Consider the following 15,705-nt stretch of genomic DNA (forward strand, 5'->3'; position numbering starts at 1 on the left):
TGGCAATGAGCAGTGGCATTAAATTAGTCCCAGTAAGAATATCTGGTGTGGGGCTGGCAGCGGGGGAGAGTCTTAACGTGTAAGGATTCACAGAAGTTAAATAAGGTAAAGTTTAATACAGGCATGACAAGACATAAAGCATGCACACTATGTAAACACCCGCGCGCAAACACACACAAAGTGGGATTCAGGTAGGTATGAGCTGGAAGGAAGGGTGGATAAAATTGAAAAGAAAAAGATGACAGGGAGTGTGGATTGGGACAGACTTTTGGCTACAAACCGTGGTCTGATTTTGGCCCATTAGGTAGAAACAGGGCTCTCCCATCTTGTCATTCCTCATTGTACCAACAGCGAGATGAGGAGCCATCATCGCTGGAGAGAGGAGGAAGAGCCCAGCAACAAGAGACAATCAGAGAGAAAGAAGGAGGAATAGAGGAGAAAACAAATAAAACAGACGAGAGGCTGTTTTACAGTGCATCTTAATAGAGAGAAGAAGGGGTTTGTTGTGAAAAACAAGAAAACATTACACTTTCTACAGTATCAGAAAACCATTTGAGAGGAGGGAAAATGTCAGAATGAAATCCCAGATAATCCAGAATATAATGCTGAAAAATACAATATGACTCAAAGTGCGAGAGGAATAATCCATCAGCAGAGCATGCAGCCCTTGGGAGGGAATATTACTTGAGCTGTAAAACATCTGTGCTGCAGATCCTATACAGTATAAATCATTGAACAACTCTTGTGTCAACCATTGCTTCATTAATCTGTAACATTTGACAGCTCAGTCTTGGTCTTAATCTATGACAGGCCACTTTAAATTCATGGATCAGAAAGTGCCTTTCTGTTAAATGTGTACCATTTACAGTAATAACATTCATGAAAATGTCCCTGTGGAGCACTAAGCAGATAAAAAGCTTTATTCCAGTCTGTGGTGTATACAGCTGGAACAATACTAAGATTTCCATGCTGGCATTAGCAGTGTAATTTACAGAAAGGAGGAAAACACTGCAACATGTTTACCTACCATATTCAGGTACAGATCCATCTCCTCGTTTGAGGACAAGCCGCGCCCTGCGACCACCATTCTTGATCAATTCAATGGCACGTGAATGCTTCATGTTCTTTGTGCTCTCGCCATTAATCTCCAGGATCTCATCTCCCACCTGAAACAGAGAGATAATTTTATTGTCACAGCAAAGCTCATCAATAGAGTGCAAAGCAGAGATCTAGCCTGCCAGCATGCAAAACCAGCATCTCTGTAGTCACCAATTCGACTTTTAAATGGTTTCATACCCTCATCTTGCCATTTCTGACAGCAGCCCCATCCTCCGCTAATCTCAACACATACAGGTCCATATTATACTCTCGTCCTCCTCTCAGACTGAAGCCAAAACCTTTACTGTCCCGCTCGAGGTCCACAGAGTAGAACTCTGCATCCTATGAGACAGAAAAGGAGAGATAAAGAGAGTCACCAGAGAGGAGTGACTAATCCATGGTCCACTCTGGAGTCAAAAGGTGAGTCTAAACTTCAGGACTAATCAAGCCATGTCCCACGAAAACTCAAAAAATGTCAATGGCAGTACAATACCTAGAATGCATGAATAATTAATGCCACATGAGTCTGTGAGCAGGGTACAGATAACTAAGCAAGGGCACCACAAGGGCTGGACTAACACCAAAACTCACCATACTGATCAAAAGTTCCCTCCCAACAGAAGTACAGTCTCTCCCAAAATTATTTTCTCTGGCACTCACAGGTCCAGAGCTTTAATCATAATCAAACTACCCACTCATTTGAATGTCTGAACTTTTAAGTCAAGACAAACAAAAGAGGTCAGCTCAAGTGAGAATAGTATGGAACCGTGCTAATATCATGAACTTAAAGCATCTGAGATAAGGAACAATTAATTATCAAGATATAGTGATAGAAAAATAGTGATGCAAGTTTGTATATAACACCCCAACTTAAACATGAATCAAAAATATGACATTGCATGTGAAATGGTACTTAAAATGCCAGGAACAAGTAGAACACTACAGGCACTGTATGTGAAAACATGTTGCACTTTAGCATTTACTGTATGTTGATTTATGGCCTTTGTCTCTTCTTTCTTTCAAAACCAACAATCTGACATTCACACCCATCACTGTCGTGATTGGCCCTGTTGTTCTTTAGCATTCCTTTACATTTTTAACATAAGCTTCTGTCACTATTCTTGCAAACAACTCTATGAATGCCTTCCAAGAGAGACTGTGTGCCACTGTGTGGCCAACCCTGATAAAAATGGCTTTTTATAGACTTACGATCAGTAGCTTTTCTTTGTTTATGCTCTAGAATGTGATCTGGTATGTGACTGATATTCACTAACAGATGTATTCTTGTAAAACCCAGACGATCACTAACTGTGAAGTGAAAACATCTTACCTGTGTTGTCTGAGTTTGTGTGGGTGGAGGAGGAGGGGCTCCTTTCGACTTTGAGTTATTCCTTTTTAAAAACAGAGACCCTTATGAATACACAGTGTGCTGTCTTAAAGATTATTTCCCAGAAAGTCAGTTGCATTTATGCATGTTTAAAAGAAGGATGCATCATCACCTACCGGGACTCTGTGGACTGTTGAGGTGTGTGTGTGGTGGTGATGGTAGCTATCTTCTCAGCATTAGTCAGCAGAGAAGCATTGGAAGATTCTGGAAAGAAACACAGAAAAAATAGATGGAAAAAGAAACAGCTAAACTAAAATACAATGAGTGCTTTTGTTAAATGTATTTGCCTACAGCTGTGTTTCAAAAGACAGTGCGGAGAACAAAATGTTACTGTCCAGAAAAGTCCACTGAAACGCCCACAGGCTACTCTATTCAACCTGATGCTAACTGCCTGTGATGTTGTCATTTGTCATTTGCTCATGGACAACACTGGCCCAAAGTGCACGAAAGAAAAACAGCAGTAAAGAAAAAAAAAAGAATCCGTGACTTGCATCATTTTGTTTCATCTGTTTTTCCAGGAGGGGAAAAAACAAAGACAACTGTCTTTTCTTGCCTTTCTTCAATTCCATCTTATCACCAGCAAGAACACTGCAACACACATTAGTTTCCACAGACACTGGCAGGATTACAGCTCCATCTGTGTTTAGCAAGAACATCAGCCTGACTCATTCGTCTCAGGCTCCTTACTCACTCTCCACTGATTACTCGAAGAAATAAGACTTCCTAACGGGCCACCTCTCTGTCTATCTGAGGTGAAGAGTAGAGAGCCATGGTGGACCAATAAATGCTGTTATTCTGATATTACAAGGCCATATTTTCTACTAGGAAACCTTGCATTGTGCATGTACACGCACAAGCCTGTGAGTTAGCGTGTGGGAGTTTGTTCCCACCTTTCTCACCTTGTGTCTTAATTAGGCTTCATTTTCTGTCTCTGTGGAGGGTGTTACAGCAGAGCTCTGCTCAGTGTTTTCATTGGCTGACCAGTGGCTCAGCCAGTAATAAGCATCCTTGTTATAGCTCTTGACATATTTTACCCAAAATGTGGAGCTTCGGATTGCAAACTGCTTGTTCTGTAATATTATGCACTTCTATTTCCTTTCCTAAGCTGAAGAGATTAAAACCACCGGGAAGCACTTCATTAAATGCAGACAGTGTTTTTAATCCTTTCAAACTGACAAAATATTGCAAATGCTTCGATATCCGGTGAGGAAAATAACAAAAAGCAGAAAGAGAAAAAAGGAGGGAGAAGAATTGTTGAAGTGCCACCGTAGTTTCTGGGGGCAACTTCACCTTACTCCTACTCAATGACTCACTCTCTGAGAGACCGGGGTTCACACCCTGATGAAAAGTGCTCTTGCCTGTGTAGAGCAGCGGTGCCCTTTCCATTCCACCACATCTATGAATAAGTCACATCATGCTGCATTATGAAACAGCCATGTGAGGCTGGAAGCCAAAAGCCTTACCATCACCCGGGATGATCCTGAGCGAGACTGTGTTCCCGGCTTCCTTGATCAGGTTGACGATGTCCGAGTGTGACTTGTTGGTGATGGAGCAGCAGTTGACGGCCAGTATTCGGTCCCCTACTTTCAGCTTCCCGCAGCGGTCTGCCGGGCTACCTTCGATGATGCGTCCTATTTTGTGGGGCATGGCCACACAAGCATTTCCAGCTTTTGTGTTAATGTACATGTTTGTTTGCATGTATATTGTACATGTTAAAAATAGTGTGTGGTGATGATTTGATTGATTTTGTTGATTGGTTGTATTGATTTATATTTTATAGAACGGAAAAAAGATAAAGAAAACAGACAGAAAGACATGAAAAGAAAAGTTAATTATACAAATCACCACATCCCAATTCACCCAAGTTGAGCGTACATCCCAAGTTTACATGCGGCAATTAGTACACGTGCAAAATACTACAGCAGATGCCTCTAAAAGGGTGCTGTGGGTGGGGTAAAACTGTATAATGTCAAGAACAAAATTCATGGGCTTGGTGGGAAACTGCAGAGTCTTTCCTCAGCCCCCATCGTCCAACGAATTAATCAATAGACTGTGAATCATATGCCACTGTTCAGAGCCCATAGTGGCTAACGCCTGACAGTCTATCAATACACTGGTCACAGGATCATGACTACACCTCCCTGCCATGGATCAATAAGCACACAATCGTTGTTGCAGTGTAAGACGTTCTGGTAATTGAGCTGTAGGATCTTGACCAGCTCAGAAAATGAGGATTCCTAAAGAGGGGCACTCTGAGGTGAGATGTGCAGCCTATAGTGTATATATGACACTAGTCATGTGGTCAATGCAAGCACTGCAAGAAATACAAGCTACACCTGAGTGACAGTATTCAATACTGCACATCTTGTTTACACAGAAGCTTTGAACAGACCCCAGGGATCTCCAGTTCTCCTCACCCTCTCTCCATCTCATTCCCTTTTTCTCTTCTCCTCCCTACGCTCCCCTTCCTATCCAGTGTTTTTGCAAAATCCATATTTATTACATCACCTTACTTTGCAGCTACCCTCCTTCTGTCGAGACTGTAAGATGCACTTGCCACTCTATCTAAATAATGAGATGTGGGACATTACAGGGTGTGGCAAGTATGCAGGATTTAATACCCAAACTGCTAAGCACAACACCAATCTCAGGTCATAGTAGGAGGGGATGAGAGGGTGGTAGGGCCCTGCTGGACTGGAGAAAAATGGTGTATGTATCCATGATGTATGGGAGATTGAATCTCCTGAAACTGCTTTGTTCTTCCCAGGACTGACAAACATGTAGCTCTCCCTTTTTTTTTTGTAAGTAATAAACATTCCTCTGTCACGTTTCAGCTCATGTCCCACATGGTTGGAATCCATTAGGAGAGTGAACACAGGATGCTACAGCACGATCCCAGATCAGCACATGAAAGCACAAAGTCCATTCATCTCACCGTCCCAAGAGAAATAGTGACAGAGCAGAGCAGGAGAGCGTGGTGAGACAGCAGCAAAAACAGGAACCTCAAAAGACTAGAAGACGTTTAGACAAGTTGTTGACTAGCACTGTCACTAGTGTCACTATAAATAACACATTAATTCTTGCATTGCATTTTGCAGAGCAACACCATCAGCCCATGGGATCAATGAAATTTCCCTGGGCAGTTGGTGCGGCTAACGTCTCATCCATTCTTGTGTTTTTCCTGTGACACACCACAGTACATCATCATAATGGCTAACTATACAAGGGACCTTGGCATGACATTGGTGTCGGAAATTTATCACTCGGAGGTTAATGGCAAGTTTGTTCGAGGAGGCCATCTACAATTCCTCATCAATGCGTGAGCAACTTTAATACATGGAATTCTGCTGCTTTGCTGTGATGCGTAAATGGTATAGACAGCTATGGAGTGTGCTGAGTGGACTTCAATTACGTGCTGAATGAATTGGTGGGGGCAGCTGTGAGGCATGAATCTGTAATGATGGTGTTTGTGAAGAAGCTGCAGCCGGCCTGATCCAGAGGGAGTGGGCTCCACACATGAAGAGATTTTATCCCTAAAAGCTCATGATAGTAGGTTTGTGACCTCGGCCTGAGGCGTAGAGTGCACTCCTGTCAAATGCCACTCGTCTGCTATTCATTAAGTGGAGGAAACTCAATGAGGAGTAACTGTAAAAATATTGTAATCCTGCCAGAAGATGGCATCAGTCATATTTTACTCAGTGGTTCATTTGCAGTACGCTCTCTGTGGATGTGTGTCTTTGCTGGAGGTAAAGCTGGGGCTATTTCACATCAGTTTTTTGAGATCAAATTGTTCAGGGTATCTGCAGGTCTTGAAAAAGCTTAAAAAGAACTGCATTTAGTTTCATCCAAATAAGAAGCCTTAGGAGGTATCTAACGGTCTTAAATTTAATTTGCTAAAGTAAATTTGATGCCTTAAATATTTTCTTGTCTGTCAAAGGCAGGGATTTAGTTAGAAAAGTTTTTGGTTGAGAGACGGTAACACCTTTAACTGTAAGTGGGATTGTTTCGACAATTTTTTTCCCCAATCGAGTTTCATTCAGCCCGATCAGACCTACAGCATGCACTGTCACTTCTGCGGGTGTCTCATAACGGGCATGTCTGGATTTTAGCAAGTACTTAATCTTTTTTAAATGAATTAATTATTTTCAATTGGTTAAGCTATCCTTCCATTCTCTGATTGTATTGGTTCAGGTCATGTTGTCTGTACTGGTTTTCTATCATAGTCTCATACCTTGGATGGAATAGTTGTGAAGCAGGTATTAAGCTGTATTCCATGTTGTAAAAAATGTCTTAAAACATGCTACATCCTGGAGAAACCCAATCAAAAGGTAGAATTTCAAATTGCTTTATCGTCATTGCCATGTGGTAACCTTTGAAGAATATTGCTTTTAGATCAAAGTATTATTCTGTTCTGAAGTTATTTGTGCTGCTGCTCGCAGTTGGAGAGTAAGTTAATCACAGAGAAAAATAATGATCTTCAAGAACTCTTTCACATAACATGCACCAATACAGATTACAAATGCCCCCCAAAAAATGTAGAGTCAGATTAAAATCTAAATTGAACCACACTGAAGTCAAACAGAGTTAGTGGGCAAAATAATTCTCATGTCAAACTGAATGAAAGTCCCTGTCAATCTCAACTAGCTTCAGCTCAGTCTGCCTCACTTACCAAAGGTGGTGCCGGCGTCAGGCCTGGAAACAGATGACACAATGACAAAACCGAAGCCCTCGTTCTCTCCACGCTGGATCTCCACATCGTACGGCTGCAGGGAGGCAGGCACCACCGCACTGCCACTGCCTCCGCCACCGCCGCTTCCTATGCCGCTGGTGGATCCGCTGCCAGAGCTGACGGTGTTGAGAGAGTTCTGGCTCCCTTGGGGGGTCCGCTTGCCCTCCGTCAGGCTGGGTGCCTGGGTGCTGCTGTGGTGGGAGGAGGCTGGCGATGGGGGAACGTCACCTTCACCCTTTGACACTGGGGATGAGGATGACAAGAATTACTCATGCATATTCTTTTATGTCAGGAACCTTGATGTGCACAGCAAAGCAAGCGCTCTGCTTGTATAAGATGCATGTGACATGTATGAGTACCAATGCACAAGTTTTATGTTAAACTCCCATCACCTCCATATCCGGGGGATTTGCGTCTGACCGTGAGGTTGACATGGCCCTGTTTGGCGGCCTGCTGCATCAGCTGCACCACCAGCTGGTGAGACTTGCCCACCACCGCCGTGCCATCCACGCAGATGAGCTCATCGCCCGAACGCAGGCGCCCGTCTTCATCTGCTGCCCCATACTTCACTATGTGCCCTATGTAGATCTGGAAGGCAAACCCACACAATGCGTGATGTAACGGATTACTAACTTTTGTTAAATGACGCTGTAATTCATTCAACAGAGTGGCATGAAGACAGTAGCTTTATAATTATGATACAGTACTGTGGCTAATTAAGAGTCATTAAACTGCAGTAAATTAAACCACCCGCCAAGAGAGAGCGCAGTGACTCATTGTGACTCGTCTCCCTCTGATTTTGAATTAATCTGTTATGCACAGCAGCATTTCAGAGTCTACTATCGCATTAGGTATTTGTGGCTGACGTTCGGAGAAACCAAGAAGGCCGCTGCAGCCTGTTGGGGCCATGGGGAAGCTTGTGTGCTTTAGGCATAGTGTGGGAGTCTACACAAACAGCTCTGAAAGAAAAAAGCGCACCACTACCAACCAGCAGTTTTGGCACAAACAACAAGTAACTCCTGTGGGGTAGACCTGGAGCCTGCTGCCATTTTATTTCCCTCTATTCCTCAATATCTGCCTTCCACTCTCCCTCCTGCTCCCTCCTTTTAAGACAAATATATGGCTCACAACCAGAGGGATTGTGGGTAAGGCCTTTGCTTCTCTTAACAAGCTGTCTATATGATCCTCCAGAGAGCAACAGCTCCAGTAAGAGACAGAGTGATGTGTTTCGGACTTTGTGCTACTCTGGTTTAAAGGCAAACTAAACAGAAAAGCGGGAGGAAAAGGAAAGACTGAGAAAACTAACCAAAAAGTGAACCTTACATAAAACTGGTAAGCATACCAAGAAAAAGGCCAAAGCATTCAGAGATTTTAAATTATTAGCAGTAGCATGGATGAGTTGTATGTTGTATTCATTGCGATAAACTGTTGATGGGATTCATTGCGATAAACTGTTGATGGGATTCAGAAGTGGATACTTACAGGCTCCCCGGGCTCATTTCCTCCCAGGATGCGGAATCCGAAGCCTGTATCCTTCCGCCAAAGGAAAATGTCCTGCTCCTGGCAATCTGGCACTGAAACACACAAGAAGAACTGTGAGAGGCCTCCATGAGGATCTACCACCAAATTTGCCAAAGACCTGCAGGCTCCACTCAGCGCTGACTGACTCGTGTCTAGGCTGATCGCTGATCGCTGAAAGCTTCTTGCCCTAATCGACAAGTTATATCTCCCATGTTGTCTAATTACCGTAATCACTGATCAATAAGGTGTTTGTTTTTCTATTAGCGTCACAGTGAGAGTAGGCAGGATCAACAGCCGCACCCTCCCTCACCTCTGCCCTGCCTCATTGGGCAGATTGGCTCCTTGTTCTTACATGTAGACAACAGACTAGGCTGCAAAGTCTCACGCTGTGACCTCTTCATATTCGCTGACCTGCTGTCCAGAAAGTTACTCAACAGTGATCCCTATTATTAGCCCCCATTTACAACTGAACCCGTCTTACGCACACAGATTTGTAGCCTCACTTCGGCCTGTTTCTCTCCTGCATTCCATCTCACACACGCACAACTCCCTGCCCATTTGCATCTCGCCGTGGACAGAGCAGACTGTGGAGGAGGACACAGGCAATTTGGTGTCAGTCTGTTCAGCCTACAGGGCCAGTCAGCACAGGAGGCACAGGCCATTTCTTCTCACACTGCCTGCTGTCTACACGGCTGCCATACAGGGCCGGCAGTGAACCCATTAGCTTCAGCTCTCCGGTTCCCCCCATAAGGTGCTTTGTGTGAATTAAACTGCTGTGGCTAGACTTGTAATTACCCCTCCGCTGACCCGTGTTGTCATCTAACCTAAACGTAAACGCACGGAAAGAGGTAAGGCCTGTGTGCCACATCAAACGACAGGTAACATGAAGCATCGAGGGGAACAAATTCCCAAAGGCTCCCCTTTCAGTCACACTGTCCTGCCATTGAAATACTTCTCTTCTGGTGCACTCAGCAGATGCATGGAATCACCTGCTCACAAATTCAAGAGTGTGCTCTCGTATGTGGCAGCTTGCACATGAATACACATGGAAAAACAGGCAGGGAATCTGGGCCTCTTTGTCATTCTTTGTCTCCGTCTCTCTTTCTTGTTTCATTGTGTCTCCCCTCCTCCCCCGCAGACTCAAAAAGGGGCTGCAGCTCCTTCAGGGGTTATCAAACAGATATACCAATCAGCAGCAGCTTAAAGCAGCCCTCTCTGGGCCCAGTTAATATTTAATCAGCAACAGTCCTAGATTCTACAGGCGGCCATGATTATTAACCAACACGGCAATACATGTCATGTCCACATCTGGCTGGCAACAGTCACAATGTGTGACAAGCTAACACAGCAGACCTACAATCACCAAGCAATCTTTGCAATGCAGTGATGTATTTCATCACATATGCAGACCTATTCTCCCTTTAAATATCACCACTGGTACAAGCGCAGGCGGTATGAGAGATGCAATTCAGCCACGACAATCGAGTGAGCACGTTATTGTGGAGAATCCTTCCCCTTTCTCACAGACTCTTCTATACAGAAAAGAAGTGGTTTGACACCCTTACAGTGTTTCCCCATGAATAATGCAAGAATAGGCCATGACTGCTAATGATATTGAGGAGTCTCACAGAGAGGCTGCCTACTTTCTGGTGTTCCAGTTTTGGATTTTGGATTCTCTGTTTTTCCAGTGACTAAACAGGGTGTGAGACAAGCTGTTGGCTGCTGATAATGTAAATGTGGTCAGCTTTTAAGAGCTATTTAAAAGGTGAAGGATGCCCTGGGTGCAGGACAGTACACACACGTTTTTTGTACTTCTTTTAAAGCAAGAGGAAGACGAGAGCAACGAGTGTGTATGATTGACATGTATATACACACACATATCATCACACCACTCATTAGCAAGCACTGGTGTGTTTTGAAGGACATCCCTCTTGGAGGCAACCTTTGTCAATAGGATCAGTTGTGACTCAGTAAGCATACAATTGTTTAGCAAACACACAAGAAGGCCTCCATTAACAGACAGAGACGTGCCCTGTGGGGATCACACCGTATTCTCAGCTGTGACTCTACCCTATGCAACTTCTCCATGATTGAACAAATACTTGCTAATGCCTTCCATGCAAAGCAATCAAAGATGCTTCCAGGGCATCTTTTCACTTGATCAACTACCCAATCAGTGGACAAAATTTAAAAAAAATACCCAACAGTTATATGTTGAATCACATTTTTCCTGAGCTGCATGTTTAATGCCAAATTCAGACAGTAGACATTTTAGAGAATAATACGCACAAAGAATTAAACTGTATACATGGAAAATACAAGAAACATACTCAACATCATTTACAGTCAATATTTTGTGCAGTGAATGTATTTACTTCTTTGTGCATTAGATAAGAAGATCACATGCAAAGCCACAGCCCACAGCTTGTTAGCTCAGCTTAGCATAAAGACTTGAAACAGGAGGCAATAGCTAGCCTGGCTCTGTCCAAAGATAACAAAACAGACCCACCGGCATCTCTAATGCAAGTAATATTCTCTGTATAAACCCTGTGAAGCAGAGATTGTTTGGTTACTGCTGCTGGCTGTAGCTTCATATTTACAGCACAAACAAGAGGTAGATCTTGTCATCTAACACTGCCATAACGTTCCTTTAAATCCTTACATAAATGGCCATTTACAAAAATGTATAGCCTCAGAACTTTAGGCAAGTCAGTCCACAATTGAGTGCTTTTTTTTTTTTTTTTTTAGCTTTTATCTTGAATCTAAGCCATCAGGGGTCTCTTCCAAATGATCTCAGGCCAGTTTCACCCGTACAGAAGGTTAAAAGGTCTGTAATATCACTGGTGGATAGACCTTTCTGACCATTTAAAACTCAGCAAAGCTTTCAAATTCCTATAATAAGTTAGAATTCTACTCACGTCGGCTCTCGTACATGCTCCTGGACTGCGCCCAAATCTTAAAGGGGTCTGGCTTCTTCTGGAGGGTGAGGGTGCCATCTGCAGGGTCCTGAGGGGGCAGGCCTGGCAGAGGCTGGGTGGGGGCAGCAGGAGTGGGAGCCACAGCCTCACTGGGCATGACAGAGGGTGGGTGGCTGGGAGAATCGGTGTGGGTGCTGCGATGGCTGCACACACTGTGCTGGGAGCTGCTCTGGCTGTCTTTCCTCTCTAACTGGTGCTGGGTGGACAGAAAACAGAGAGAGAGAGAGAGAGAGAGAGGTGTATGCATGTAAGGGATGGGGGTGGATATAAGCAGGAGATGAAGGTAGAGGGCAGAGGGAGGAGAAAAAAGTGAGAGTGATAAGTGAGTCAGTGATAAAGGCGAGATATAGGGGGAAAGAGAAGAGTGAGGAAGGTGTTGATGGAGGACAAAGAGAAGGAAAAAGCATCCAAGGTCATCTTTTTTAGACATTGCAGTAGAACATCTCTCAGTAAAAACGATTGCTGGAGTGTGACGGAAGTGACTTGGTTTCCATGGTTGCGAGACAAAGACAGATTGAAATGTGAGGGAATTTTAATGAACAAAGATATTGCCTTTTATGAATCCTGTGATTCTTTGTTTATTGCAGAGGGTCCCATGCTTGGAAGCTTGTGCACAGAATCAAGGTTGGTCTCAATTAAAACAGGAATGTGTAAAATCTGCCATGAAAGCAGATTGTAAAATCTCAACAGAAGACAAGAGTCCTGGTGGGAGGGAGAGAGGTATTGAGAGTGTTTGTTTTTTTGTTTATGCTATTCAGTTAACGAATTCTGTTTTAACAGCAATTAAAATATTCACTGTTGCATATTAGGCTGATGAACCTAGCTCAACTTTTGCTGCAACGCAACATCATCCGGCAAAACGCTGCGGTGGCCAATCAAATACGTGCAAGGGCACATTCCTTGTAGATTACTTTGCGATGGGAATGCAGCATTTTTACCTCACGATTGTAGCAACAAAAAATATGATAAAATGCTTTCATGATAACTTTCCAGAGTTGTAAAATCCTGTGTTTTGGTGTCAGATAAACCTTCAAATTCTTGCATCTGATTGTGTCACCAGCCCCACTAATGAAGCTCCTTGCATTGCTTTAACGCAGGTTTGTTTTTGATCTGAACACCAACTTAGACAATGTATAGAGTACCATGGTTTTTATGGCCTCTTGTGCTGCTCGGCCCCTTGTGTATTTTTTTTTTTTAATCTTTCTACTCTGATTCTGCAACCAGAGAGTGTACATGTTCCCATGTTATTATTCGCAGATGCACATTACAAAACACTTCACAGCTTCATGAAAAATGAGCCGCACTGAGAAAATGCAATTACTGCCAGTGAAAAAAGGGGCAATATGACAACTGAATCATTTTTCATCTGATATGAATAATAAACCAGTGCATGAAATGGTAGAGAAGTTGTGGCACAGCGTCCCAGTCTCTCACTCATCACACTGTACGAGATGAAGGGTCAAATATTCCCGTAATGCTTCTTAATGAGGACAACAGGCATGCAAAATTGACTTCTCATTTGATCACTGGAGACTTGCTTAATGAGCTGAGACAGCACAGTCTCTCTCGCATATGTGAGTTTACTGTGAGCATTTATTTAGACCCTGAACTGGAGGCAAAATGGCTCTTCTGGGCTGACACGAAGTCGCATGCAGCGTGACATTTCACTGACACAACACAGAGGGGGGAAAACTGGCTTTTCCTCACTGGAAAACTAATCCAAAGTGACAGTCAGGCAGTGCCACTATAGGTCCCACTCGACCCCCTTACAGCACCCACCCCTCCTCCATCCGCCGTGCCATGTGACCTGAATAGGTAACACCCATTTCAAACTAATCCTAATTCTAGCATCCAGACAGCTGAGGGGAGGGCTGTTAATGTCGATCAAGAGACACAGGACGAGGTTTTCTTTCATTCAAGTGATGGGAATTAAACCCGTTGCTGACCTTGGATGCGCCTGTCCAGAGGAAATGTCCTTCTGCTGTAACTCTGTGGCTCTCCAGGGGTGAATTAGGGTGACAGTAATGTAAAGCTGCAGTGGCATCTCTTCTGAGCTTGTATTGATTTTTTATCAGCTTGAGATAAGTCGTAGAAATAAGGAGGCGTTTGCTCTTTAAACTCCCGAATAACTGCGCTGTCCCTTAAGAGACCTCGCTCACAGAGCTGGTCCTTCTGCCTCTTTCTGCCCTCTTTGCCCCGTCCTCTCTTATCCATCACAACTAAGAGTCACATCTGTTGCAATTTCTCCTCCAGCTTCCCTAATCACCCTCTGCTTTGTTTCCAGCTCACTCTGTCGTCATTGCCCCCTTCTCCCTGTCTGTTAGCCTCAGAGCATCCTCTGTATCTGTGGGCTATCATAGTGATTCACTTTTGTGGGACAAACCATCTCCACACTTGTCTTCTCCTCCCTCACCCACATCCTTTTTTTTTCCTATCTGTGCTTCATGCCTCTCTCCCATCTTCCCTCAGCTGTGGATGTCAGCCCTCCCCAACAGCTGGTCACTGTTACACTGTTCAGCCCAGGCTATGCTTAATCAGTCACAGGATGGCAGCGTGGCAGGAGTGGAGGGAGAAAGAGAAAGGAGAAATGACAACACAGAGGCAAGAAAAGCAAGGGGAGGAAAACAATAAAAGAAAGAAGCAAAAGTCAAAGTGGCAGACTGAGAATGAAGTAAAGAGGATTGGTGGCGGCAGGATAAAATGTGAAGATTTATGAAGCTCTGGATGCAGAACAGTGGAGCAAGAGTTAGATATCACATCTCTTTCTTTTGTTCTTTAAATAGCGCTCCTTTCACTCAGTGGAGCTAACACGCACGCACACAAAAGAGCTGAAGATCAGAGTACTCACCACCAGCTTTGGACTCCTCTTGGCTGGCACCACTCCTGCAAAACATCGGCAGAGAGACAGAGAGAGCATTAATGACCTGCTGTGCTCTCCCCTTGTCCCCTCCGATCAAAAACACCCCAGGATGAACGAATGGACCCTGGTTCCTGCTGCAGAGCAGAGCGCAACTGGCCCAGCTCTCTCTCTCTCTCTCCTCCTCCTCCTCCTCCTCCTCCTCCTCCTCTCTGTTGCTTTCTCTCTCCGAGCAACACACTGCGCTAGGCTGCTCGCTAATCCAAGTGATCTCCTCCCCCCTGTGTTGTATCCCGCTCCACTCGGCACTCTCACCCGAGCTATTAGAAGAGGAGCAACTGATCTATCTGCATTAGACAGGCTGACTTATGCTGCAGCAGCCCTGGATTGTTGGTCTGAGCTACAGGTCCCCACAAGCAGCCACAGACCCCCCCCCACCCACCCACCCACTGCCACCACACCTCCCCTTTAGTCTGCTTGCCAGCTGTCTCCAACACAAGCTCTCCAGCAGAATCTCAACTATTACCCACTGAGAAGGAGCTCAGCAGCTTGAGCATCATATCAAAGGAAAGCCTCAGCTTCTGCCTTACTATGCACATCTTCTAAGTAACTACAGAGCTGTTTCCTCTCCTCTCCACTCCCTCTGCTATGCTCAAGGCTTACATTGAGAAGCTGATCTTCTCTCTTTGCCTTTTTTTTTTCTTGCTCCCTCCCCCTCCTCTCCTTCCGTGCACCATGACTTGTTCTCCATCTCTCTCTCTCTCTCTCTCTCTCTCTCTCTCTCTCTCTCTCTCTCTCTCTCTCTCATATACCAGAGAGTAGAGAAGAGTAGAGAGTCACCAAGAAGATCAATCTCATTTGTGCTAATGAAATATTAATACTTCGAGCCAGTTGTCAGGGGAGAGGATTCACAGCATACCAGTGTTGGGAATAATCTACATTCCCACTTTAACCGCTTTATTTTCACATCCATCACTACCCAACAATTCCTTCATCATGTAGGTTCCTCCACCACGAACACATTAAAACAAAGCTATTCAGACCTCACTTGATTGTTTACCCCACATACTGAGAGTATGCACTGCTTTCCAAGAAAACTCCTTTCTCTCCCTGAAGCCCCTTTTCCTGCCACGTA

The 15,705-nt window shown here is 44.3% G+C and overlaps 1 protein-coding gene across 15 annotated transcripts in view; it reads right to left on the reverse strand.

The window, feature by feature from the left end:
• The window catches only part of LOC143326627 (membrane-associated guanylate kinase, WW and PDZ domain-containing protein 1-like), a 94,482-nt gene that overhangs the window by 3,794 nt on the left and 74,983 nt on the right, over positions 1-15,705 (reverse strand). For 12 of the 15 annotated variants that reach the window (XM_076740360.1, XM_076740359.1, XM_076740356.1 and 9 more), the window contains 10 exons: positions 14,562-14,596; positions 11,654-11,909; positions 8,697-8,788; positions 7,607-7,802; positions 7,155-7,457; positions 3,949-4,152; positions 2,602-2,689; positions 2,429-2,489; positions 1,297-1,440; positions 1,028-1,166 (listed from right to left, as the gene is read on the reverse strand). In XM_076740360.1, the coding sequence (XP_076596475.1) occupies positions 1,028-1,166; positions 1,297-1,440; positions 2,429-2,489; positions 2,602-2,689; positions 3,949-4,152; positions 7,155-7,457; positions 7,607-7,802; positions 8,697-8,788; positions 11,654-11,909; positions 14,562-14,596 (1,518 nt within the window). Of the gene's footprint in view, positions 1-280; positions 373-1,027; positions 1,167-1,296; positions 1,441-2,428; positions 2,490-2,601; positions 2,690-3,948; positions 4,153-7,154; positions 7,458-7,606; positions 7,803-8,696; positions 8,789-11,653; positions 11,910-14,561; positions 14,747-15,705 lie in introns of those variants that run through there. The other 3 variants (XM_076740365.1, XM_076740367.1, XM_076740366.1) reach the window with 2 other exon arrangements.

The sequence above is a fragment of the Chaetodon auriga genome, chromosome 10, assembly GCF_051107435.1.
Source record: "Chaetodon auriga isolate fChaAug3 chromosome 10, fChaAug3.hap1, whole genome shotgun sequence".
In the NCBI taxonomy this organism is placed as follows: Eukaryota; Metazoa; Chordata; class Actinopteri; order Chaetodontiformes; family Chaetodontidae; genus Chaetodon; species Chaetodon auriga.